At 48.1% G+C, this 27,543-nt stretch overlaps 1 protein-coding gene across 4 annotated transcripts in view; it reads left to right on the top strand.

The window, feature by feature from the left end:
• The window catches only part of Nrp2 (neuropilin 2), a 123,515-nt gene that overhangs the window by 43,116 nt on the left and 52,856 nt on the right, over positions 1-27,543 (top strand). For all 4 annotated transcript variants that reach the window (XM_004653555.2, XM_004653554.2, XM_004653558.3 and 1 more), the window contains exons 4-10: positions 305-535; positions 1,395-1,550; positions 3,145-3,314; positions 5,789-5,944; positions 19,296-19,440; positions 22,409-22,758; positions 25,360-25,504. In XM_004653555.2, the coding sequence (XP_004653612.1) occupies positions 305-535; positions 1,395-1,550; positions 3,145-3,314; positions 5,789-5,944; positions 19,296-19,440; positions 22,409-22,758; positions 25,360-25,504 (1,353 nt within the window). The remainder of the gene's footprint in view (positions 1-304; positions 536-1,394; positions 1,551-3,144; positions 3,315-5,788; positions 5,945-19,295; positions 19,441-22,408; positions 22,759-25,359; positions 25,505-27,543) is intronic.

Genomic DNA, 27,543 nt, shown 5'->3' with positions numbered 1-27,543 from the left:
CACACACACACACACACACACACACACACACACACACACACTCTCATATTATCACTTACCTCTTAATTCCTCAACTGGTGCTCTTACTCTAATAGACAAAGCAATTCTTCTTGCCTCTCTAATTTCCATCCCAAAGAGGGTCAGGAGTAAGAGCTTGACATGTGGAAGGGAAGGGTGTGCTGCACCCCCCCCCCATGAGTAAAGGGATTTGGGTCCAAACACTTAAAAGACCCATGTGGCAGAGGCAACCCAGAGAAAAGCTGCTTCTTCATGCCATCCTTCTGTCTCTGTCTCTGACCCACAGGCTCTGAAGATTGTTCTAAGAACTTCACGAGCCCCAATGGAACCATCGAATCCCCTGGTTTTCCAGAGAAATACCCACACAACCTGGACTGCACCTTCACCATCCTGGCAAATCCCAGGATGGAGATCATCCTACAGTTCTTGACCTTCGACCTGGAGCACGACCCTCTGCAGATGGGAGAGGGGGACTGCAAATATGACTGGCTGGACATCTGGGATGGAATCCCACATGGTAAGTGATGTCACTGTTGTCGCTTGGAAGTGACTGGGATATGGTCTATTTTCTTGTAGATACTTCTCTGGAAAGAAGATGGGAGACAGTAGATTCTTGGACAAGGAGAGCAAAAGTACAAGGGATATTCTTTTCCATATCAAGTTACAGAATAGAAAGTGACTCCTTAACCAAACCCTCGGAATATAACCTTGTGACTTAAAGCCACACTGCCTGGACTTGACCCGGGCTATGCTGGGCGACCCTGACAAGATAGTGAACTTCTCTGTATCTTAGCTATAGAATGTTGTTATCATTACCATAACTTCATCATCACTAATATCATTCCAAGCCAAGAGTAATTTGCGTGTCCCAGGTGAAGACCAACATAGATCTTGGGCACAGTCAGTATGGGAAGGAAAACATTCTATAGTTATTCTTAGAAGTTTCCAATATAAGGGAGACTTGATGGTTAGGCAGAGAACAATTTATTCTCCTGGGAAAAGCATAAGATTGAGACAGGAAACAGGAGTTTGGGTCCCAGCTCTGCTATTTTCTAGTGGTCTGAACAAGGAAATATCACCTGACCTCTGAAACTCAATTTCTCCCTCCGTAGAGCAGGTATTGAAATGATACCTTCTGGCTCATCTCCCAGAGATGGGAGAATAAAATGAAGCCAGCTCGGGGAAAGTACTTTTTAATGTGCAGTACAAAAACATATATCAGACATTGTTCTTGAAGCACGTCTTCGGGTTTTTATGCCAATGCATCTACAGTGAGGCCTGACTGACTGGCACACAGCGGTGGGAAGGGGGAGAGCAATGACATCCCAGCTTGAGATGCCCATGTCTTCTGTCATCTCTTTGTCTCCTGTGTCCAGTTGGTCCACTGATTGGCAAGTACTGTGGGACCAAGACACCCTCTGAACTCCGCTCATCAACCGGGATCCTCTCTCTGACTTTTCACACGGACATGGCGGTGGCCAAGGATGGCTTTTCTGCACGTTACTACCTGGTACCCCAAGAGCCACTAGAGAGTGAGTTGGTCATTTGGGAGCCCCTGTTCTGTCCTCCTATCAGGCCATGAGTGGATATAGTAGAAGGGCTGACTTTTGTGAGAGCAGGAAATAGAAATGCTGCAGAAGTCACAGTAGCATCCAAGTCAAGGAATGGGAGCCACATCCTCTTTCCAGGTGGCGATGGATAAGAAAAAGACCCATCTCCATCTCCTTTTCTTTTTTGAAAAGATGTGCACCAAAAATGAGTTACTACCAGAGAAGGTCACAGGACTATCTCAAGCCTCTATTCCTTTATGTCTGGGTGGGAAAGGAGGATAGTTGGGATTATGTAGATAAGTAATAATGTTTTCTAATCTGGGACACATTTTCTCTGTTGTCCCCAAATCTGAGAGACCATTGTCACCGAACTGAGCTGTATTCACCTCTCTCCTTCATGTATTTTGACGCTAACCCTCCTTAGCCCTAGGGAGGTGATACAGCTGCCCAGGCTTTCACTTCCCACTTCCAAGAAATATAGTTTAAGGGGGCTTCTACCATGTGCCAGGGTCTGTGTGCAGGGCATTAAAAGCTGCTGTTCTGGGCTCAGCTTCCTGGACTCTGCTGGCCCCAAGCTCTATCTCCAAACCAGCTGCTCCCAGCTGTGCGTCAGAGGCACCATCCTGGCTACTCAGAAACCCAATGGTCTGGGGAAGGAAGAAAGAAGCACTGTGAGGCTGGTGAGAGCTGAGGAACCCTGGCATTTCTGTGGGCAGCCCACCACCTATGTAACCACTCACAAGCAGCCCAACCCTCCTGAAGCTCCATGGGCGGCTCTGCGTTTTGCTTTTGCTTTTCATCAAAGTGCATGCAGTCCGCGTGACCACGAAACAGTATGGAGCACTGTGGCTGGGTTTTTGTTGTATAGTTGGCCAGTGTAGTCATAGAGTTAAAGAACAGTTTGATACCCAGGAGAGATGGCCGCCCCTTATCAAACACGTGTGGATCAAGGATTGACCGGTGTCCACAACATTCATGTAAAGGACAGCAGTTTAGCTGAAGGCCTGAGACCAGAGTGAGCGACTTCTGAGTCTCTTTGCCCAGACAGGTGGTGCAGGGGACACAATGTGACCTGCATGTGCTCACAGAGAGGTTTCACAGAAACAGGTATTTCTGCTTTAGAATGTCTGTCTCCTGTGCCAGCACTCAGAGACATGCCTAGGTGCCTCCTGGGTGTGGGTTCATAAAACCAGGCTCCCCACGATGGATCAGCCCACCCAAACTGCCACGACTCCAGCTCATGACTACCTGCGCTGCTGAACCAGGGCATCTGGCACCCGCCAGCACCCGTAGCCTGCAGCAGTGATGGTGCTTGTGTGTTAGATGGTATTTTTTTTTTTAATTTGCATGATGTTTCTTATTTATCCATCACCTAATTTCTTTTAGGTCCAATTTAGTTTCTTTCAGACCCCGAGGGGTTGTCAACTGTGTGACTTGGTATAGTTGTTTTCAAAAGGCGAGCATGTAATTGCATTCACGATGAGACTTGTCCCTAGGAGGGAGCCATGATTGCGCGGCCCCAGGGGTCTAAGGTTGAGAAGTTGAGCTATGCCCTTGACTGTCTCTTACTCTACAGACTTTCAGTGCAATGTCCCTCTGGGAATGGAGTCAGGCCGGATCGCTAATGAACAGATCAGTGCCTCATCCACCTTCTCTGATGGGAGGTGGACCCCTCAGCAGAGCCGGCTCCATGGTGATGACAATGGGTGGACTCCCAACTTGGATTCTAACAAGGAGTATCTCCAGGTACTTACTCAGCTGTCAGGAGTGCGTTGTGTGTGTGCGCGCGTGCACGTGCTGATTGATCAGGCAGCATTGTAGCTCCTCAGCTAGAGTGGACAAGGAACACCAAGGAAATAGAACACTTCAGCACTTCAACCAATCATTCATTCATATATCCAAGCAAAGGACTATGCCAGGCACTGTGCTCTGTGCAGGATAAAGTGATGAGGAAGAGGAGTCCTAGCCTTGCCCTTCTGTAGATTAATCAGCCTGGGAAAAGTTGCTTGGCCAGGATGCCGTTTTGCCCTATCTGTACCAAAGGAATGTTCTATAGATAGTTCCAGATCTTTTTCATTCTTGGCACAGGGCAGGGGCACCAGAGACGTGGGGAGAGTGTCTTCCGAAAAGCAGGTTTGTTGGGTGCTAGCTGAACATGCCAACTTCTCCTGATCTTTGCTGTTTGGAGGGAGCCTGCCAGCAAGGTTTTGCACATAGCTATCAGAAGACACATGGGAAAATGTCACTAACTCAAGTTACCCAGATGCTCAGCGGCGTCTTTTCAGACTATTGTTTGCTTTCTTCCTGAGCAAGTCTTGCAGCTCGTGTGGAATGATGTTCCCGCACTGCAGACAAGTCCAGTTCTTTATCCCCTGGGAGGAAGCAAGCAGCTAGTTCTATACCAGAGCAACGTCTGCTTTTATGACACACAGACAGCCTTGCGACCCACTCACAAGCCTGTCCTGGCTCTGATGTGACATGGTGACCTCTGTGCTAAGAAGAAGACTACAGAGCAGATGGAAGGAGGGAGAGAGAGAGAGAGAGAGAGAGAGACTACTTAGAAACTCCAGGGAGCCACAGAGGTTCTAACAGCACAACCTCAGGCCATTTGTCACTGTCTTTCTCCTCTCTGCCTCTCCAAAAATCCTTTCATCTTGCAAAGCTTCCAGAAAGTACTTGTGGTTACAGTCTCTTGAGTATACCCCTTAGCTTTGGTCCTTCATCTCATACCATTGTTACTGCTATCCACCTGTTCTCATACACACACAAGGCACTGCATGCTCTTTTGATTACTTCATAGTGCTCTGAATGTACCAGCTAGCCAGTGAATGCTTGCTGAATTGGGTTTTACCAGTTTGTAAACGTTAAGTTTTGGTAACATGGAGACTGCCATTTAGAAACGCCATGGCCAGGAAAGGAACAACATCCCCCTCCCCCCTGGCAATTTCCAAATGGGTTTGGCATTGTCGGACAGGAGGTACCTTACAATGCTGGTCATCCTCCTCCGAGAGCAAAAGGTCAGGATTTGGTGCATAAGCCTAATTGCTCGGGCAGACTCTTTGTGCCCTTTGACCCCTTGATGACCTGAGCAACTGAAGACACAAAGGAGTGAGGGAATGCGGGGAGGGGAGACAGAGATGGGCTGTGTGGCTATTGCCACGTCCATTTCAAGTGGATTAGATTGAAATGGACCACATTGGAGTAGAATGCATTTATCTACTCAATGCTCCCTTAAGATAGCATCTGTTTTCATAATCAGAGGAGACCATGGGTAAGGAAGGAGGCTTCATAATTCTAGGTGTTCAGCAGTTAGGAGGAATTGAAAATTTTTCATTTAGATTTGCCAAAAAAAAAAAAAACAGCAGAAAGAAAAAAATAATAATCCTTTTCTGTGTTTATGTGTTGGGTCAATGTGCAAATGTTAGTGTATGTGAGTGGGGGCATGTGTGTGCCACAGCGCATATGAGGTCTGACAGTCTGAATACAAGTACCCAAACATGCATGGCAAAGCGCTTTGTCCACTGAGCCATCCGCCCTGCCCCAAGTTTCATGTCTTAAAGTGGCCCATCTGGTAGGAAGTCAGTTTGAGTTTAATTGTCCAGTGGAATTGCAAAATGATGCTAATTACAAGTATGCCCCATGAATCCCAGACCCAGATTGTGAGCTAAGTATGGCAATCATTTTTTAAATTTTTTTTGTTTATATTTTTTATTTTTATTTATTTGAGAGTGACAGACAGAGCAAAAAGAGAGAGAGAGAGAATGGGTGTGCCAGGGCCTCCAGCCACTGCAAACGAACTCCAGACGTGTGCGCCCCCTTGTGCATCTGGCTAACGTGGGTCCTGGGGAATCGAGCCTTGAACCTAGGTCCTTAGGCTTCACAGGCAAGCGCTTAACTGCTAAGCCATCTCTCCAGCCCATCATTTTTTTAAAGGAAATGTCAGGGGCTGGAGAAATGGTTTAGCAGTTAAGGTGCATGTCTGCGAAGCCAAAGGATCCATTTCAATTCCCCAGTACCCACATAAGCCAGATACACAAGGTGGCGCATGCATCTGGAGTTTGTTTCCGGTGGCTAGAGGCCCCAGTGCACTCATTCTCTCTTTCTCTATCGATTTCTCTCTATCTTTCTCTCTCTCAAATAAATAAATAAATTTAGAAAAAGGAAAACCCAGATGTTGTCGGGAGGAGTGGTCCTCTAATTTTCTTACCGTCTCTTCGCAGGTGGACCTCCGCTTCCTCACCATGCTCACCGCCATTGCCACGCAGGGAGCAATTTCCAGGGAAACCCAGAGAGGCTACTACGTCAAATCTTACAAACTGGAGGTCAGCACGAACGGTGAAGACTGGATGGTATACCGGCATGGCAAAAACCACAAGGTAGATCCACTCCCCCCTAGAAAGCACACTATGGGGGGCAAGGAGGGATGGGACAAGACTAGCTTCACATTGACCCCCATACTGGGAGGAGCCCTTGATTAGTGAGGCCCAAATAACTGCTAGATGCTAGGGCACACTGGCCCTGCATATTTTCTTTCTCATACTAAAGTGATTAGAAATCACCATTTCTCCAACAGCCTGGCTGCTGTTGCAGCTTATAGAGAAAGAGAGAGTGAGAGAGAGTGTTCTCTCACTGCAAATGAAGGAGCAAATGCGTGCCCCACTCGTGTCTCCCTACACAGGACTCATTGAGCACTTATGGCCCGAATCCCTTCCACATGCCGGGTTAACAATCACAAAACCACATGAAACTGTAGTCCAGGAGTAGCCGAGGTCTGGAAATGAAAGGGCACAAAATCCTGAGAGGGAATCACAATGTCCCAGAGAAGAAAGAGGGCAATAAATAATGAGAAGTTCTGTGTTGGGGATGGGATCTGAACGAGCCATCCAGCCTTGGCGGTGAGGCATTGAATTCTCTCTGCTGGTGCCTTTAGTGTCTGGGGCTCCCAGACGCGTGGTCCGTGTGGGTGATACGGGGCTTTTGTTGTACATGAGAACGAGTGCCTGACACTCAGCTTTCCTAAAACACATGACGTTCTGCTTCGGCAGCTGGCGATGAGCTGCGTGCGTCGTGTGTTCATTCAGCAGGCGGAAGGGCTCATTGGAAACAGCTTGTCTCACTCATGTGGGGACAGGGGCACCTCTGTGATGGGAAGCACAGTCATGGTGACCCCTGCAGACTGGTTGACTTTCAGGTCAGGAAGATAAGTGGGACGCCCTGGGGCTTCCCAGGGGCTGCCGATCCTCCCCTGCAAGGGAATCAGGTGTGAGTAAGGCAATAGATCTACCTCAGTGCCCCAGTCCAGCCAGGCCCTGGTCTCTGGAGTTGTAAGCTGTTAAAATAGAGCACCTGTGCTCACAAGGTTTTTCCAAAGGAGGACCCCTCTAGCCCCTGTCACTGTCCCAAGGCAGCTTTGCTCTATAACTGCTGAAAGTCTTAGACCCAGAAATTCTGCCCTTTAGTGTTGGCAGTCTCACTCAGGAAATGTGTTTTTGAAAGGAGTGAATTTAAAATAAAATCACCATAGTAACATAGCACCATTCATATGAAAATCATGGTTTCTAGATATTACCAGGTACCTCTCTCTCTCTCTCTCTCTCTCTCTCTCTCTCTCTCTCACACACACACACACACACACACACACACACAGAGAGAGAGAGAGAGAGAGAGAGAGAGAGAGAGAGAGAGAGAGAGTTCCTCATCGCCCCAGTAAAGGAGATCCGTACAATGAAAAGACATCCCCCTTGATATGTGGGCCTCGTCTTGTCTCCTATCGCCTTGGTTTCAGGAAAAGTGGCTGGTGGCCAGTCAGAAGTGGTAGCTGAGATTTCACTGGGGCCTGGGAACTCCTAGAGTTGAGTCTTCATCCCACCCCATTCCCATTCCACTCGTCTGCACTCTTCATCTTGTGTTCTGTAAGAAAGTAGAGTCCAGGACCACAGGTCACAGGTGACAGCCAATTGCTGGTAGGGTGGGCCCTGGCGGAGAGACACAAGGCTCCCTTGACTGCCTGCTTGTCCAGGTTCAATGACTAAGCAGCACTGGTCAGAGGAAAACTGAAGCATAAATTTCCTTTGAAAGCACACACATGGACCGGGATGCTATTTAAAACACCATTTGTAGGAAATCTGCTTTAGGAAATACCTTAGCCCTGCATGTTTTGATAGAATGCTGTCCACCTAGCTTTATCCCTGCTATTCTTTTTTTTTTAATTTAATTTATTTATTTGAGAGTGATGAGAGAGAAAGAGAGAGAGAGAGGGCAAATCAGGGCCTCTAGCCACTACAAACGAACTCCAGATGCATGTGCCACCACTGGGGAATTGAGCCTCGAACCAGGGTCCTTAGGCTTCACAGACAAGCGCTTAACCGCTAAGCTATCTCTCCAGCCCTATCCTTACCATTCTTCCTGCAGGGAAGTTATGCCTGAGAATTGAATTCCGCTTTCTGGTCTGCAACATCATCCTTCTCAGCTTTGCCATAATGAAAACATCTTGGCTCTCTTCAAAGTCCTCTTTATGCCCTTGGCAAAATTTCTCCTCCCCAATAGCCAGTGGGTAAGCTGGCAGGGGGGTGTTTTGCTGTAGACCATCAATTCTACCCAATAAAGGGAGATGGGACATTTTAGACAGTCACCCTCCTGACACTTAAAACAAGGCAGCAAAAACGGAAAGCCAGCAAATTAGGCTTCTCCTCACTCTCCAGCTCCCTCACCCTGCTGCACATGGCAGGAGACCAACAGGCCTTCCTGTCCTCCCCTGCTATGGTGCTCCCTGCTGGCCCTTCATTAGCAGGTCTCCCCCAGATATCTGTGTTTAATGTGCAGCTCTCCAGGCTGTTGAGGTTGAAAGAGTTGAGTGAACCATGCCAAATACATTTGTCAAGTCTACCGCAGCTTGATTTGTTGCCATAAGTGGGGGGGGGGCAGGGTGAGGAGAGGGCTTGAGGGCAGTGAGACTGTGGGGAGGAGTTTGTCCACCTGCTGGCATTCTCTCTGTGGCCTCTGGATGCTGGGCACTGTGCCAAGTTCACTGGTGCTAAGTGGTGGGCTTGGAAGTGAAATTCAGACAGCAGGACCTCAGGAAACAGCAGAACAGAGAGAGAGAGAGAGAGAGAAGGGGCAGTTTGTTGGTCGCTGGAGTACATGGAGAGTTTGCAAATGCCTTCCCAGTGCACACAGAGCAGGGAGGGTATTGTGACGTTTGGGGCACAAATTTGGAATCAGTTTCAATTCCCTGATCATTGTCGACAACAACGCAGTCTATCAAAGACTAGGGAATCAGGGCAATTGGAGAAAAACAAGATTAATGAGCACTCAAGGTGATGAAGGACAGCTGTGCTATGTCCTTGCAAAACACTCCCCACACTTTGCACCCGGGCTGGGCGAAGCATGGTCTAGGCTAAGCCTATGAGCAAGTGACTTTAAAGAACTCTTTCCTGGCCTCCACAACCAGTGAGCAGCTTCTCCTTGGTCTTTCTCTGTTCAGCAGGCACTCATGAGGTTGCCTGAGAGAGACCCTATCCTGCTGTCGCCGGGCATCGTGAATATCCTCCCGGCAAAACGTAGCCTGGTCACGCAGATCACATGCATAGCATGTCCCCAACTCCTTGTCCAGTTCCACATGCCATAAATATGGAACCCATGATTTTCAACAGGGCGGGCCCTCCTTTTGCATATTTATGGTGTAACCACAAGGCAGGGATCTTGTCCGCCTGATGGAACCCATTCCCAGCCCACGAGCTCCCTTAGATTATGCAAATGACTTCACATGCGTTTCTTCAAAAACCACAGCAGGAAGTACTGCTTTTGGTTTCACCAGCTGTATGCGTAACAGCCCAGACACACACAATGTTGTCAATACAGTGGAGAAAGGTGTGTGTGTGTGTGTGTGTGTGTGTGTGTGTGTGTGTGTGTGTGATTATAAGCATAATTATGCACACACATACCAAGAAGGGTTCATGAAGAGCAACAAGAGGCACTCAAAGGCATAAGCCCTTGGCCACAGACCTACCATTGTCTGAGATTCTGACCCCATGAGTCTGTACTGGAGAGACAGTCTATGCCTGAGAAACTGGGTTACGACCGGTGTTGGCACAGTAGGACAAAGGACCCCGCTTTTCATGCTTAGGTAAAAATCCTTGCCTTCAGTTCTCCTTTCTTTGTTGGGCAGTTCTGTGCTCTATATCTGGAAAACAAATGGGCACAAAAGGTAGGGGTAATACTCCCTGCTATCCAGGGGCATGGAAAGTTGAGGATAAGGGTAAGGTAAAGGTTTGGGCCTACAAACTTCCAGAATCAACCAATAACTGGCAGGGATCCAGTGAGCTCATCATATCAATGTAATGATGAGCATTAAGGGGCTCTGTAAACCCTGAGGCACCAACCTTAGTTGCTTCAGAATTTCATGATGTCCCATGGACTGTGGAATTGTGGCTCTCATAGACTAAGCAACTTGCAGCAGTGACAGAGACATCCTGGAGTCCCCTGATCACCAGGCTTCGAAGCTGGCGCTCTCAACGGTCTGCCCCAGGCCCTGTTCCTCATCTTGCATCCACACCACAGGGGCATTGACTTTCTGTCTAAGGGCTGAGACGCATGCACAGCCCGGAGTGCCGAGCCTTTGGTGAGTAACGTGGTTCAGAAGCCGGGGCTCAGCATCGCCGTGGGGGTGTGGGCTCCGTCCCAGAGCCGTGAGGATGGAGAGTTGAAAGAAGCTACTATTTGTGTGACTTGGCCACATCCCTTCAAAACAAAGGCCCTACTTCAAAACTCCTCTGCCCTATATTTATTTTCTAAATTAAAACAAATCATTTTTTTTAAATCAGAGACTTGAAAGGAGAGAGTACTGTCAGAAAATCAAACCCTCCAAATCGGCTGGCTAAGAGTTGGAAGCATGAGACGTCTGTTCTCAGATCTTCTGAGAGGATGCGCTGAGTGGCTTTGGAACTTTCCTCCCTAGTCCTGTGCCTCAGTGTCCCCAGCCATCCCAATGGAATAGTGCCACAGCGGTTGTTGGCAGAGCACCTGGCACTCTGCAGACAGAAGCCCTCTGTAGATACAATCAATGGATTGGGCTCACACAGCTTTTCTCCAACAGAAGCAAGTTGTCAATTTAAAAAGTAACAGGGCCCCGTGGGATATTTATCTGCCTCTTTTAAAATCATAGGCCTGGAAGGTACTGTGATAAGTCATCTGATCGGCCTGCGTATGAACTGTCTCAGATAAATGTGCCCATCCTAGCTTCACTGTTGGTCAGGAATACAATTATTCCTTTAAATAATCATTTGAGTGTTTTCTAAGTCTCATCATGGACACCTGACTTATATGTAAATAAGACTCACAAGCTAAGAGAGGGCACCAGCCTTCAGAAGGGGTGGGTGGGATTGCATGGGCTTACCCAGGATTATATGTGCTCTGAAAAGGGCCCGTGCCCTTTCCAAGTTCAAGTCCCTCAGTTTTATCTGTCTCCCTCCATTATAACTGAGTCCGGTGTACTTGGTAATTCAGTTTGTGCCTTTTATCTGCCACGGGATGAGCTCAGATCTTTAGCCTCTCCGCTCAGGAACCCCCAGGGAAAATGCATTATATATGCACTTGAACTTTTCTCTGTCAAGTCACTGTGGCCAGTTTTGCCCAAGTTCCGTGGGCACTAAATCCAGCCTCCCTGGCACTGCCAGCCTTGAGCTGAATTCCTCATGCTCCTAGGCCAAGATTGTGCTCCGGGGTTCTGGGAAAGAGGGCAGACAGGAGGTCCAGAGAGTGCCATGGCTCCTCAGCCTTCTCCAGTGAACCCAGAAGAACATGGAGGTCTGCTGGGCTCTTCACCGTCACTGCTCCCTGCTCTGTGGGTGCAGAAATGCCACCTGGGAAGAGTTGGGGGAGGTGCTCTGGAACCTCAGGCCTCTGTTTTTGTGGCTCTCTTCTGCCCACTTGGAGTTAGATACACTCAGACTATCCTTAAGGGGAATGAGAAGATAGCTTCCAAACACAGGTGCTCAGATCTGAAGGGTCCATCTTCTCCAGCTGCAGTGTCTACATTCCTCCCTCTATCTTTCCTGGATGGTGTTAGCCAGCCTCTTCTGGCCCACTCCTAGCTCTTCCCCCAGCCCATTTCTCCACCAGCCAGGGTCCCTGAGCTGTCCTCCTCTCTTCTCCTGTCCTCTCCTCCACTCCCTGATGCTTTCCTGTCTCCAGTTCTGAAACCCTAATCCTGTTAGTGGGCTGTCTTCCAGGGCTCAGTGTCTCCATGGGGGTAACATAATCCTGCACTAAATGTAGGCCCCACAAGGCACACACAGATGGGGATGCCCATATCCCACCCACCCCCAGAAATCAACTGCCTGATGACAAAACCAGCCCCACGGTGGAGCAGGAGGAGAGCAGAGGTCATCACCATCATAAATGAGCATGCTAAGAGGTTTCTTCCCCCTCCCCCCACCCTCCCTTACACTGATATCTCTCTCTCTCTCTCTCTCTCTCTGTTATATGTATACACACATATAGACACATCCTTCTGATTCTGTACCTGGATAAGTTCCCACACCTACTAGAATGAAGGCAGCTGTAAAAAAAAAAAAATTTATAGTCTTTAAGGAGGAGCTTTAAGAGAGAAATGTCAAGACTGTGATTTACAAACCGGGCTGGGGGGGAACCATTACCTTAACATTATTTTCCCCCAGTGCCACAGCCCCTCCCTCTGCCTGTTTGGTACAACAAATTAATTAAACAGGATGGCATTCATTGATTAACCATTTATTTTTATGTGCAGACCCGATGGCGGGCATGGGAGGAAATGTGAGGGAGAGGGGCGGGGGCGGGGGGACCGGCTCTGGGTCTCACATGGGGATGAGTTGGTACAAATGTTTCCGAGACTCATTTCCTAACCATGACAGTGGCTTCCCAGTTTCTGCCCCGCAGTTCCCATCACCCTTCTTTTCTGCCTGCTTTGTTCTCCTCCTCCTTGAGGAACTGTGCCAAGCAGATTGAAAAGGAGAACTTAAGATGCAATGAAACATTTATTAGTGGAGAAAAATATTTATTTCTTGTGAAAGGAAGAACATCTCCTGCACAAGTTTCTACCTCAGGGCTCCAGCGTGGCGTCATCTTTGAAAATTTCTCCTGCTTTAATTTGTAGTCCTTGGAGTTGGGAGAGTTCATACATTTACATCCCACAAAGATGTAAACAGTGGGTCGCACCTAAGTAGTGAAGAGATAGGTGTGTACACGTGAAAAACAAAAGCCCTTTTCTAACCAGACCCAGTACTCATGTGAGGAGTGACTTGTCCACCAAAGGACCTACCTTACTTAGGCAGGCTGAATAGTCTCTGGGTCTGCTCAGTATTTCTGTTCCCAGGAGCTCCAAGACTTTGCCATAGTTTTTCCTTTGTCCCCTGAGACAGGTGGGAAAACCTTTAGCGCCTACACAATCCTGGGCACATGGGCACTAGTAGCAAAGACTGATGATGTATAAGATAGAGGGGAACCAGGCAGAAAACCCTCCTCCTGAGAGCCTGGGGAGCAGGGCGGCCCCCGCGCGCACTGTGCTCAACAGAGCCGGAGTCCTTGCCTGTCCTCAAAGGAGAGCCAAGGAAGTCCAGCGAAAGAGAGGTGGCAAAGACTGAAAATGGAAAACAAAGAAAGAGGACCTCAAATGCCATCAGCGAAGCTATCTAGCTAGAGGACTGGATGTTGTTTTAATATTCTTATTTATTTATTTGCAAGCAGAGAGAGATAGAAGAGAGATAGAAAGAATGGGCATGCCTACACACACACACACACACACACCACACCCCACCCTGCACCACACACAGAGTCTGGGGAAGTGGGGATATGGCTCATGGGGTAAGAGCGCTTGCTTCTTGAGCTGGGGGCCTGAGACCACCTGAGTTTGATTCCCTGGGACCTACCTCAAAAGCTAGGCATGGCTACACACATTTGTAACCCAGTCCCATGGGGGCAGGAGACCAGAGAATCACTGGGTCTTGCTGACTGAAAAACAAACAAACAAACAAACAGCAGCTCAGTGTTAAGGGAGAGACCCTATCTCAAGAAAACATATGGATAAGTGATAAGGATGAGTTGGCACAAATGTACAAACCTTTGGCACAGAGGTGTGCATAGGACACACGTCTATACAGAAGTGCATGTGCCACGTACCACATCACACACAACATACACACACACACATGCAAAAAAAATTATATAGTCCATGTAGTCGAAGCCTTGTATAGTCACGGCCATGATCAACACATCTACTCGTCTTCTCCTGGGGGTGCAGATGAAACCAAACTAGCATGGCAGGCAGCAGCTGGTTGACTTGGCAGAAACCTCCCCTCTCCCAGAGGTGCAAATCAGAAAATCCGTGAAATACTGCTAGTATTCAGATTCCATTTTCCTGAAAGAAAAAAAAAAAAAGGCCTCAAGAATTAATTGAAAATGTTGGATTATGTTCAGCATTCAGTGAGGTACCAGATGGATTACCGAACCACTTTGTGCCCTGAATTGGCTTTTGAACTTGGTTTAAAGAGTTACACTTCAAGAAATCTTTCTGTTCAACATAGATTCTTTGCTAATAAACACATAGATAATATTTAATAGTTACAGCTTTGTAATCTTCTCAGAGAGCTAGGGTCTGCTTGAGCCCACTCTTGGTTTGCCTTTGGGTAGTAAAGCAACCATATTAGTATTTTTCTTTTAAAATTAATAAAATATATATCCTTTCCAACATCTAGCTTTTAAAGCAGATATTAAAATTCTATCATTCTGCTTGATATAATTATATCTGAGATATAAATAAATATATATATATAATATTTATATAATATACATATAATATACATATTTATCTATCTATAAACATATATGTACATGTATATACAATCTGTTGGCTTTTCTCAACATTATAGACTCCTCACCACTTGGGCTTGACTCATTTTGGCCACAGATGAAACTTGGGAGCGAATATCTTTTGGAACTTGAACTCTCTCAATTGTCCAAAGACTCATTTGTTACTTCTGACTTAGCTTCCACTCCAATATTTGGCTTGGATATTATGCAGCCATTGGAGCCAGTGGAAAGGGCTGGCAAATTTTAGTGTCTATCTGCAAGCCTATAATTGACTTTATTTTCCTGAAGGAGAAATGAAGGTATCTCAGGTATATTGATTTGCCTACAGTGATTCAGTAAGTCGGCAGAGAATAGGGAATAAAACCAATTTCCTGGCATCACTTCCCAGGCACACACAACCCCTTACCTTGCATTGCCTAGACTGGAAGCCAAGAATCCATCTTAGGGAATTTGATCAGAAAACATATGAAGGGTGATTCTAAAACCACAGAAGCATTGAGAAAGTCATAAAGATGTATAATATATGATAGCATTTACCAGCTATAAATAGGTGAGATGCAGTGAGAAAAATAGAGACCTTGTAAATCCATTGGGTCAGGAGAAATAGAAACTGCTTAATATTTCATTAAAAATGGATTTTCATAAATTGCACTTTGATATCTTTGGGTGAAAGACAATATGTAAGGACTAAGGCGTTGTTATTCATTACTCTTGGTTATTAATAATTTGAACTGTTATTGAACCGACACATCAACAAGGCACAGACTCCCTGTGAATGGAGCACTCTCTGTGTGCTCCGGGTACTATTTGAAGTGTTTTAAAACTCCACAGCACTTGTCCATAAAAGCACTTAGGTTCTAAGGGACAAGGGGTAACTCAAATGCTCTTTTACAAAGTGAACATTCTTGGAGGAGTTCAAGCCACGAAAACTGTTGTGGAAAAAGGCTTAGACCAGAGAGGACCTAACAAATCAACTTACGCAGTCCCCTCATTGAACAGAGGAGCAAATTGGGACTCAAGGGAAGAAATGATTGTCCACCTTCTGAGCTAATTAGCAGCCGAGCCTGGCTCCAGGCTCCTGATGAAGTAATGGGTTTTGTTTTGTTCACATTGTCATACTGAGAGTCAGGAAGGTGTATGGAAATGTTAAGAAAGGTGCTGTTCCTTCAGTGAAGGGTCTGATAGAAGCAGAAGGTAAAAGGTAAACAGAAAACCAGTAAGGAACTACTCTTGCAAACATAAAGAGTAATTTAATGCTACACTGAAAAGACACTTTATTTGATTCCAAGCGTGGGGCAAGGAGCAAAATGGAATACAAAATGAAGTTTCATGTTAGTTGCACATGGAGGGCCTGGGAGACATCAACCATGCCCTTGCCTCTCTTCCTCACAGATGCCACTGTGGGCAGGGGTTGCAGGGACATTCACCCAGAGCCTGTGGTCACATGCACCCACGGGAAGTTCAGACCCTTTCTGGCAGGGGCACTTGAGTGTGTGTAGCCCCATGCTCACATGCAGCCCCATGCCTGCCTGGACTGCCCACCACAAAGCTAGTCCAGATAGTCCATGGTCACTTCCTTAAGGAGGAAAGAGGGTTGGGGAAATGCTTCAGTGGGAAAAGTCCTTGAGACACAAGCATGAGGACCTGGGCTCGGGTCTCTAGCAGCCATGGAAAAGCTTGGCATAGCAGCATGCACCTGTAATCCCAGCCCTGGGGAGGCAGGGACAAGAGGAAATCTAGAACTTGCTGGCTAGCTAGTCTAGAAGAATCAGTGAGCTTTAGGCTCAGTGCAAGACTCTCAAAAACCCGCTTAGGAAGACACTCAGTACCCACCTCTATCCTCCATGCCTACACACACATACACACACACACATACACACACACACACACACACACACACACACACACACACATACACACATACTCACATACCATAAACACAAAGAAAAGAGAAGTACATGGTGGGCTGGAGAGATGGCTTAGTGGTTAAGGCACTTGCCTGCAAAGCCAAAGGACTTTGGTTCGATTCCCCAAGATTCACATAAAACAGATGCACAAGGGGACATATGCATCTGGAATTTGTCTGCAGTGGCTGGAGGCCCTGGTGTGCCCATTCTCTGTCTGTCTGTTTTTCTCTTGCTCTCTCTCTCTCTCTCTCTCTCTCTCTCTCTCTCTCTCTGATTGCAAATAAATGAATAGTTTTTTAAAAGGGGAGGCAGGAAGAGAGTCAGGCATGGTGCTGCATATGTATAATCACAGCACTTGAGAGGCTGAGGCAGGAGGTCACAAACAGCAGTTCCAGGCCAGCTTAGGCTACAAAGTGAGACCCTATCCCAGGAAAAGTGGGAAAAAAGGAAAAAGAGGAAAGAAAAGCTTGCTTGGGGTTGTCTGCCAAGGCTGAGAAATGAAGATGGTCAGATAAGACAAAATTGGATATTAAAAACACATAAGCCATGCTGTGTTTCTAAATGGTACCAGCATGGTGTGTGCATGCTACAGATTAGCAGCTGAGTACAAGTTCAAATCCACTCAGTTCTCCAGTTATGTATTTCCACACCAACTAAAGCCCCCCTCCCATATGGGCCCCTCAGCATCTCCTGGTGGAGGCCACACACACAGTCACCATCCCCATCTGCAGGCAGCACCCAGAGGTGGCCCCTGCTGTTCACAGCACCCGTCTGCAATCAGCAAAGCGCCACATTTGCTTCTTCCTTGCCCAAACAAAACAAAACAAACAGAAAGCTCTGTCTGTCTCCTGCTGAATTCTAGGAGAACTGATTCATCTCTTTTCTCTGGATTCAGTTTCTCCAGCCCTTTCTCAATGCCGTGGAGCCTTTACCTCACCAAGGAAGCCAGGAACGGGAATGGCGAGGCCAGTCCTTTCCTGGAGGCTGTTCTCTCAAAGATTAGGAGCCAGGGCCTTTCTCTTTCCTTGCTGACTTTGTCTTCTCACTGCTCATCCTCCCTCACCGTCCACCGGGAAGCAGGATCAAACCTGGGCGAGAGGAGGGGCCACCAAGCCCTCCCCTGTGCTCTCTGCTGTCAGCAAGGTGGCCATGGGGCGGGGAGACGCTGACAGCCTTTAGGGCCCGTGTGGGAGGGCTCTCCAGGAAGCAAAGGGCACAGGGAGCCGGGTGGCTGACTGGGAGCCTCTCGGATGAGTTGGTTTTCACACTGCAAGTCAAGCAACAGTAAGTTGATGAATACCAGCTTCCTTCTTTTTCTGACTCAAACAAGTCACTTCCCTTCACTGGGTGGCAAAAAAAAAATACAATGTCTGTTAACCTTTATCCCACTACCAGTGGTGTGTTCTTAACTAGTTCTCACTTTTGACCTTAGAAAATGGGAAGTGTGGAGGTTTCAAGGTTGTCAAGTAGTGGGGTTCATAGTTCATAAGGAAAAAGGAAAGAACTACATTGTTTACTGCCTCTAAACTTGAGTTCTGCACTTTGCTGTTACCTAAAGCCATTATATGGTGGGATTATAAACTCACCCTGGACTCCCATCACTGGGCAGCGGTGACTCTACTTCCGTTCAGCTCATGATCAGAGGCCAAGCTTAGCCACCATGCCTGCTGGCCATCACTATAAATGCTGCAGATGCAGCAAAATACATGTTAGCCGTGGAAATCACAGGCTCCAAAGCCATGGATCCACACAGGTATCTTGGAACCTCAGTTCCTTCATCAATAAAGTGGGGATTGTATCACTTGTCTTTTAACACTCTAGCCTAGGCTGACCTGGAATTCATTATGTACTCCCCGCCCTGTCTAGCCTCAAATTCACAGTGATCCTCCTACCTCTGCCTCCTGCGAGCTAGGATGAAAGGTGTGCACCACCACGCCCGGCCCCCACTTGTCTCGTCCCGGTCCTGTCCATGCCCATGATAGAGGCAGATCCTAACCAATGAGAGTCAAAGGATCTAGTTCCCTTGCACAAGAGAAAGCACCGGTTATCAGAAAGACTGGTCATGAGTTGATTTACAGGGTCTCTTGTTTGTTGTAGCGTGACAAGCATGATTTAGAAATAACAGTTGGCCGGTTGGTTCCCCCGCCCCCCTTGTCCAGGGAAACCAAGAGCAACTCAAATATACTTGCTCTAGTTACTTCTCATTTTAACGGACAGCCCAAAAAAAGCATAAGGTCCAGATGGCAGTTATTGATTGGGGCCATCTGGTAAGCCAAGGCTTGTGCCCACCATGTTGGATCAGAAGTCTCTCCAGAAAGCCTTTCCTCCCATAAGAGACACTTTGTTCAGCTGGGGACAGGGATGCATTTCACTGCAGGATGAGGACTACAGCGAGAGGAAGTTAGAGCCGAACTCTGAGGAGCTGCCTGCAACCCTGACCCTACAACAAAGAACAGAGGGAGCTAAGAAAGAAGTGCTGACTGACAGCGGCCCCTCCCTCTCCCCAACCTCTCATTCACTCATTGTGGAGCAGGAAAGTGTCTGAGGAACTAACACAAACATCCATGAGCAGTTGATAATTACGCGAGGTCTTGTAAATACTCCTATGTGCCTACCACGTAAGGACGTGGGGGTGTCAAGTTCAAGGTAACGTGGGAGGCCTGCTGGTCCTACAAAATGACACGTGCATCAAGAGGTTCTTTTTACTTTCTAAGCTTCTGGAGGCTCCTTCCTCTGCTTGCTCTCAGCCAGAGGCAAAATATTCCTTCCCTCCAAGAGGTTTTGTGGAGTATGTTTGTTTTCAAGTTGGGGTAGTATGAGATTTTTTTTTTCCACAGTGTGGCCTAAAAGATTCAAAACAACCACCCCACTGATTATTTTAAGCTGAAGGAATGTTGTCACCCCTTTCAGGGACGGCTCGAGTGGCTACTCTCCGAGCAGGTGTTGCGGTAACGTAGTTCTATGTCTTACGTTGCAGGTATTTCAGGCCAACAACGACGCAGCCGAGGTGGTTCTCAACAAGCTCCACACGCCCCTGCTGACGAGGTTTGTGAGGATCCGCCCGCAGACCTGGCACTTGGGCATTGCCCTCCGGCTGGAGCTCTTCGGCTGCCGGGTTACAGGTGAGGGGACCTCCAGTGAGATCGGGGAGGCGGGGAACCGGCCTGGGCTTCCTTACCCTTTCACACCATGTGTGATTGCATCATGTGATCTTCCCAAAAGTACTAGCTCAAGAGCTCAAGGCCTACCAGACTTCATCTTTCACGCATTCATCTATCCCGCAGGTTTCTTGGTATATTCTTTTACATTTTATGGGATTTTTTTTTTTTTTTGCTTGTTTGTTTGATTGTTTTGGTAGTTTGGGTCTCATGCATCTGAGGCCTCAAACTCAATATGTAGCTGAGAATGACCTTGAACTTTTGGTCCTCCTGCCTCCGCTTTCTGAATTCTAGGATTCTAGGCACTCACCACCACATCCAGTTTGTGTGGTGGTGGATATAGAACCCAGGGCTTCTTTCATGTTAGGCTAACACTATACCAACTGAGCCACATCCCAGCCCTGCATCCAGTATCATGTCTTTTCCAGGCTTATGATATTTCTACTAGCTAACATTTCCTGAACATGATTCACCTAAGATGTGTTATCTTTCATTATACTTACGGCTTAGTTTTTATTCCCCTCACTTTACAGATGAGGCATTAACCAAGAGTTAAATATGTAGGCGAGTAAATGGTGGAACCGGACTTTGATTCCAAGTAATTTGAGTCCAAGGCCTCTGTTCTCAAATAATAATCTTTGCTGCCTCCTGTAAGCGTGGAGAGCATTGTGGGCACAATGTGAGAACATCAGACCCAGTTCTGCATGGGCATATGGGCCCGATGAGCAGACAGATTAATAACAAGCAAGATCATAAATAGATGTGAAGCCAAACCTACATTAAATATCTAATAAATATCTGGGATCCGGACTCATGATGTGGAAGTTCGTTGTAGAGGGCTTCACCCAGCCTAGGGGCCAAGCAGAACTTCCTCAAGGAGGAGACATTGAGGTCAACTAGCAGAGGAAAAACAAGCGGCACCTCATGAAGAAAAATGGGAAAATTAGTCTTTTTGTTTGTTTGTTTATTTGTTTCGTCTTTCCCGAACTTCCAGGTCCCTGTTCTGGCAAGCCCCTCTCATCTCAGCCCTGTTGAGCTGAGGTCGGGGGGCACCCCGATTCCTATGTAGGCTCTCTCCCCCCACCTGCCTTCCATATGGTAGGATCTCTCTGTACTTTTCTTCTCTTAATCTAGTAAAAAAGTCTCTCTAAACCTTAAAAAAAAAAAAAAAAAAAAAAGCCGGGTGTGGTGGCGCATGCCTTTAATTCCTGCACTCAGGAGGCAGAGGTAGGAGGATTGTCATGAGTTCTAGGCCACCCTGAGACTTCATAGTGAATTCCAGGTCAGCCTGGGCTAGAGTGAGACCCTACCTTGAAAATTCAAAAAAAAAAAAAAAAAGTACTTGGCAGTGGTCATGACTTGAGGCTAGTTGAGGGACCATAATGACTGGACTAGCAACAGTCATTTATGGGCAGCCACTACTCTTTGTCTTTTGACTCTACTCAGAAAGGCAAGTTGCTTCTTTGACCTGGAAGCATCTTCACTGGCCATCCATGTGTCTGTCTACGCCAGCTCGGTACAGAGGGTGCCACAGTGAGACCCTGTTTGAGTTTCTAGTTCAAACATCCTATATTTGTACATTCCCTCTTTTTTTTTACATCCCTTTTTTTTTTTTTGTCTGTTATCTTGCCTACCCTTTATAATATCTGTGTAAAATGAAGCCAATACAAAACCTGAGACTCAAAGAGGCAATAATTTGACCAAAATGACCCAACTAGGAGATGGTACCCAGAGTTTAGTTTCCGTACAAATTCTGTGCTCATTACTTTTCTACAAAGGTCTGGTTTAGAGGGTGGCTCATCCTAATCTCACCCAGGGACTGTCTTCTCTCTCTTCTGTGTTGCTGTTCCAAGCCACCAAAGGCTAATAAACAAGGATTTGATTAAGACATTTCCCGAAAGATTTAAAGAAAAGAACCATTGAATTAGAAGAAGGGGGACAACCTGAAGAATCCTTTTATTTTATCTCCATCTCATTTGCAAGACCCCGCCTTGCCTGACACCAATCAGTGTATTCCTGACCCCCTCATTCATGCCACCAAGTGGGTGTGAGGCCCCACACTGGGCCTTTATCTCCATAAATAAGAGAACAGGAAAGATGAGGCCTCTGTTGTCCTAGAACCTTCAGACTAGTGGACAATGGAGGGGGCTCTGACACGTGACTGACAAGACCTAAAATAGTGTGGACTGAAAGTTTGGGAATATTCTGATAATGTGACCCTCACACCTTTGGGTGAGTAAATCTAGCAATTAAAAGAGAAGCATTTCAAGTGGTGGAAGCAGCATTGGGGAAGAATGCAAGGCTGTAGAGAAGTATGATGACACATGTGAAAATGAAGACCTGGTACTGTCCCAGGAAGCAGTCAAAATGGTCTCCCGGGAAACCATTCATCCAGTCTAAACCTGAGCTCCCCGGCTCTCACCATCCTTGAGAGGGTCAGTGAGGAGAGGTGTCATGGATGGATGTTCAGACACACGTTCCCAGAATCCTTAGCTAGAACTGTAAATGCAAATGGCTAACAGTCACTGGATACTTAGGTATGCCTGCAGTATTCTATAAGGCTGTTCTCTAGTAACTGAGTCCTCACAAGACCCAAGAAGTATGGACCGCTATTAACTCCCCTTTAGACTCTGGAAAACAGAGGCATGCAGAAATTAAATGATTTGGCCAAGATCATCTGCATAGTCGATGGCAGAGTAGCCATGAGCCCAAACACTCTAGTTCCAAGTTCAGGCTGTGAGCTACAGTACTATGCAAACCTAAAAAAAAAAAAAAAAAGAAAGAAAGAAAGAAAGAAAGAAAGAAAGAAAGAAAGAAAGAAAGAAAGAAAAGAAAAGCATTTGACCTAAAGATTCCACAGCTGGTTAATGGGGAGGGTGTGCAGTTAGTGAGGGTGAGCCACGACAACTCATGTTTTCCTTGCCTCTCGCAGATGCTCCCTGCTCCAACATGCTGGGGATGCTCTCGGGCCTCATCGCTGATACGCAGATCTCTGCCTCTTCCACACGCGAGTACCTCTGGAGCCCCAGTGCAGCCCGCCTGGTTAGCAGCCGCTCAGGCTGGTTCCCTCGGATCCCTCAGGCCCAGCCAGGTGAGGAGTGGCTTCAGGTGGACCTGGGAACACCGAAGACGGTGAAAGGTGTCATCATCCAGGGAGCCCGTGGAGGAGACAGCATCACTGCTGTGGAAGCCAGGGCGTTTGTACGCAAGTTCAAAGTCTCCTACAGCCTAAGTGGCAAGGATTGGGAATACATCCAAGACCCCAGGACTCAGCAGCCAAAGGTAGGCCGTTTCTGGAGAACTCTGTTACCCCAGACAGAGGTAAAGTGGAGTGCAGGGAGTGGAGAGCTGATTTCTCATCTAACCACTCTCACCAAACCCCAACATCCCAATTAAACAAGTGTCAGTTCAGAAACTGCTTTGTGTTAGACCCAGTACTTAATAGTTCACTTAGAGCCCCTCTTTTATATTTTATTTCATTTTATTTTTATTTATTTATTAGAGAGAGAGATGGGGGGTGGGGAGGGAGAAAGAGACAGAAAGAATGGCACACCGGGGCCTTTGGCCCACTGCAGATGAACTCCAGACGCATGTGCCACCTTGTGCATCTGGTTTATGTGGATCCTGGGAAATGGAATCTGGGTTCTTTGGTGCCTTAGCCACTAAGCCATCTCTGTAGCCTGAGTCCTTCATTTATTGGCAGGTGTGAATGTGTGTGGTGTGTAAGTATATGCATACCTGTTTATATGTGTGCGAGCACCTGTGCATGTGAATGCATGGGCACACATGTACACAGGTATGTGGAGGCCAGAGGCTGGCATGATTACCTTCCTCAGTTGCTCTCTACCCTACTGTATGGAGGCGCGTTCTTCCACTGGACCACAGAGCTCACGGATTTGCCTAGTCTAGCTAGCCAGCTTGTCCCCGGAGTCTGCCTGTCTCTGCCTCTCAGCTGCTGGGATTACAGGAGAGCAGAGCACTCCCACACCCTGGCATTTACGTGAATGATGGGGATCTAAACTCAGCCCTCACCTCCGTGCAGCAAGCACTTTACTGCCTGAGCCAGCACCCCAGCCCTAGATGCCTTCTTTTTGTTTTTTTAACATTCTGCTATTTTATTTTGTTTATTTGAGAGAGAGAGAGAGAAAGAGAATGGGTACACTAGGGCCTCCAGCCACTGCAAATGAACTCTAGATGCATGTTCCACCTTGTTCATCTGGCTTATGTGGGTCCTAGGGAATCGAACCTGGGTCCTTAGGCTTCACACAGGCAAGTCCTTAACTGCTAAGCCATCTCTACAGCCCCTAGATTCCCTTCTAATCCCCATACCCTCCTTAAAAGGCCAGTCCTTTTGTCACTCCCATTTTAGATGTAATGGAACTAAGAATTACTGTAATAATGGGGTTGTGATGTTTCTTGGTGGTTGAGCCATGATTCAGAAACCAAAATTCTGACTCCAAAACGCAGACACCTAACCACTCTTCAACTCGGCCTGTTTATGAAGTTCAACACCCTGTACAGCCCCTTTCAGACAATTTCCTTGAAATTGGCCTGACATCCTAAGGGGATGTGGTGGTTGGAGGCCAAACTATAAGAAAGTAGGGTTTACTTCCAAAAATAACTGATTTTTCTGAGTGGTGCTGCTCTGCTTTGTATCTTCTTGTCTTCATTGCTCAGAACCTTCCCACCTCTCATACTGAGGCTGGAAGAAGCAAGAGAAACTCACTTATGGGCCAGAAGTTCAGGCTAGGGCACCCACCCCCTGCCGTCAGAGGCTGGCCTCCAACCCAGAACTCAGGAGCCCCCAGGAGGAGGGTGGCAAGATTCTGCCCCTCGTCAAATCCACCTTCCGAAGGGCCGGGCTGCCTAGTCCTCCCTTGTAAGTGAGCCCTCGCTGTCTGTAGACCAGGGCTCCGGAAGGGAGAGGAATGTTGCCTGCCTATAGCACGCAAGCATTTGCATTCCTGATGCCAACTCTCAGCTCACAGTTCCAGGGGCTCAAAAAGGCTCCAGACCTGGAAACCAGACCCCGCAGTGGGTGCAGCAGAAGCTGGTCCACAGACTTCCACAGGGACGGCTGACCCCGGCTCGTCTCGGGAAAGGCAGTTATCTCGGTCAGGGTCAGGGCCTGCTCTGCCTTGCCTGGACACCTTGCAGAGTGGCTGACCCCCAGGCTAATCAACCATAGCACCTAGCCACACCAACACCTACCCATCTCGTGGATGAGTGGCTCCTGGCAAGGTCCCCACCAGACTTTTTGCCCAGTGTTTCTAGTTTTATGCATTGAGCATCTAAGTGAGGCTTCTTTTGGTAAAAGTGCAGCCAATAAGCAACCTCAGGCCATTGATGTGTGACCAGGGGATGATGTCATTAGCATACAGACAGGAGTATTCATCCTTTCTTTAGGATCTCAGAAAACTGAATTATCTATTTATTTATTTTGCTTCACTCAGGCAGGCTAAGTGCCCCACCAACTGCCAACTAAGCTACATCCCCAGCCCACTCAAGAACTTTCTAAATCTAGACTTACAAGCATTAGAAAAAGAAACATGACTTTCATACTATGGCAAGGAATTCCAGAGGATCAAGACAGCCAGCCCTGCCTTCCCTTTCTCTCTGGCCAGGGTCCGCTTAAAACACATTTAGAGCCTGGCTCTTCCTGAGTTCTCAGTGTGCAACCCAGGATAAAGGACAGCCCCTGACAACTGCCGCTTTGATGCTCCCTGATTTCTGTATTTCTGGGTCTGAAAAGGAAGCTCGCATGGGCCGTAAGGTCACACGACTCAGTTGGGAAGCTATCGTCTGGATGAGGTGTGGTGGGCAAAAAGGTGAATGGGGAGGCGTCACCCGCAAAGTGGAACTGAGCAACCTGTCTCCCTACAGCTGTTCGAAGGGAACATGCACTATGACACCCCCGACATCCGAAGGTTCGACCCCGTTCCAGCGCAGTATGTACGGGTGTATCCCGAGAGGTGGTCACCGGCAGGCATTGGAATGCGGCTGGAGGTGCTGGGCTGCGACTGGACAGGTGAGGCCACTTTGCTCTCCGGGCCTCACTCCCTCCATCTTACAACCTGGGATGCCCCGGAAGGGGGAGCAGGGACAGCCCTGTCGTCTTCTTAGACCACCTCTGTGGAGCGGTCTGTCGAGGAATGCGGGCTGTCCTTTATAAAAGATCACTTCAGCTCCTCAGCCCGGCTCTCTCAGAAACAAGTCATGACCACACAGCACACACCCACCCAAATTCAATTAGACCCTGACTCTTCAGGCCGGAGGGCCGGGGCTGTTGATTTAGGGGAGAAAAGACCTCTCGTGATAATATAGTAATCGGTTTATGTCAGAATCTGGCCTCCAGATGTCAGGAGCCCGCAGGCGGCGTTTTCGTTTCGAAGCCACATCTGTAAAAGGCATTGCGGTGCTCGGGAGAGACCCTGGTGGGGTGGGTCTGGTGGAAAGCAAGGCCGTGGCTGCTTTCCAGCCGCGCTCCTTCCTTCCCCAGCCAAGTGGCCGAGGCCTGGGGCAGCGCCCCAAATCCTCGCTGAGAGGGTAAGGCACGCTCCCCCCTCCCTCGTTTCTGGCCGAGGGCCCCGCCCTTCTTAGACCCAGCTGCCCTCCGGGTACTGGCCCTGCTTCCTCCACAGAGCTGGGCACAGCCTGCCAAAATGAGTTCTCAGGAGCCACCCGGAGCTCAGGGCCAAACCCAGTGCCAGCAGGAGCAGCCAGTAGGCCGAGCCGTCCTGCCCCTCCCCAACAGGGCCCCAGGTATCCCCATTTTGCTGTCTGCCATAACTGTCACCAGCTCACGCAGCAGGCTGGCATGAAGGATTAATAAGGGCATGTCAGGGAAGTACTTTTGGCTCCCAGGGAGAAAAGTGCTGCCTGTGTGCTGTCTGAGAGCACACGCAGGAGACCTGTGGGGCGTGCAGGTCGGGAATCAGGCCCAGGTTAGCCTCTGTGGCCTTGGCACTGAAGAGAGTCGCAATGAATATATCCTAGCAGGAAGACTGACTGCCTTTGTAAGGAAGAGGCTGAGGGGGTCCCTTCAGTCTGTGGGTCACCTGTGCCTCACAGGTGCTGAGAACCCCACCTTCTACCTTCGTTTCCAGCCCTTTAGACTCAGGGGTTTAGGCGGTAGAGGATCCAGGAAATGTTAGGCGAGTGGTTCCCAAACATGCGAGACCAGGAGCCCCCGTTTAAAATAAGTCTCCGCCACAGTCCTGTTCATCGACAGGCGCGCACGCAGACGTGTGAGCGTATGGAAGAGTGCGTGAGCAAGGGCTTCGAATCCAGAAAGTTAGACTGCCAGGTTCAAACCTAGCCCTCAGCAGCAGGAGAACCCAGGACAAGCGACTTCATCTCTCAGATGGCACATAGGGTTGTGGGTCTATCTAGATGCCCTACAATCAGAAGGATGACGCAAAGTAATGACTATGAGATATTTAGTTTGCTGCCTGGCACCTAGCAAACCAATCATAGGCAAATGTAACTGAAAGGAAAGGGTCCCCCAGTCAGGTGACCCCAGTGAAATATCACAGCTCACACTTTAAAAATGATGTCGTACATAACAACCCACAGCCACAGAACCAAATGCCTGTCCTTTTGCATATAGGGAAACTGAGCCCCAGAGAGGAGCAAGCCGCTTGCCAGAGGTCTCTCAGCCACCTCGGAACCAAGTCACACTTCTCTCGCCCTCCCTGGCTATCCCTGCTTTATGACCAACTGGACAGTTGCTAATGACCTCTTCCCCCTCATTGTCCCTCCAACCCCAACCTGCCCCAAATCGCACTGGTGATAGTTAGCGACAGGTCTCCCATTTCAAAGCCAGGCCTGACTCTCGGAAGATCAGAGTCAAGGCGCGTTAGCCTCTGCCCAACCTCCTTTCTCTTTGAAGTCTCTCACATCTGGTTTCAATTTTGGAGGAACGCTGCTATTCGGTGAGCAGTTACCTCAGAGTGCCCAGCACAAACAGTGGGCACGGAGGAGGCTGTCTCCTGTTGCTCACTGTCATTTCCACGCCCTGTCCTCTTGTCACCTCACCAGCCCCACCCCCTTCCCAATGCCCCTGGA

Source organism: Jaculus jaculus, chromosome 4 (assembly GCF_020740685.1).
Source record: "Jaculus jaculus isolate mJacJac1 chromosome 4, mJacJac1.mat.Y.cur, whole genome shotgun sequence".
Lineage (NCBI taxonomy): Eukaryota > Metazoa > Chordata > Mammalia > Rodentia > Dipodidae > Jaculus > Jaculus jaculus.
The sequence above is the reverse complement of the archived record's forward strand: the minus strand, read 5'-3'. Positions and strand labels throughout refer to the sequence as shown.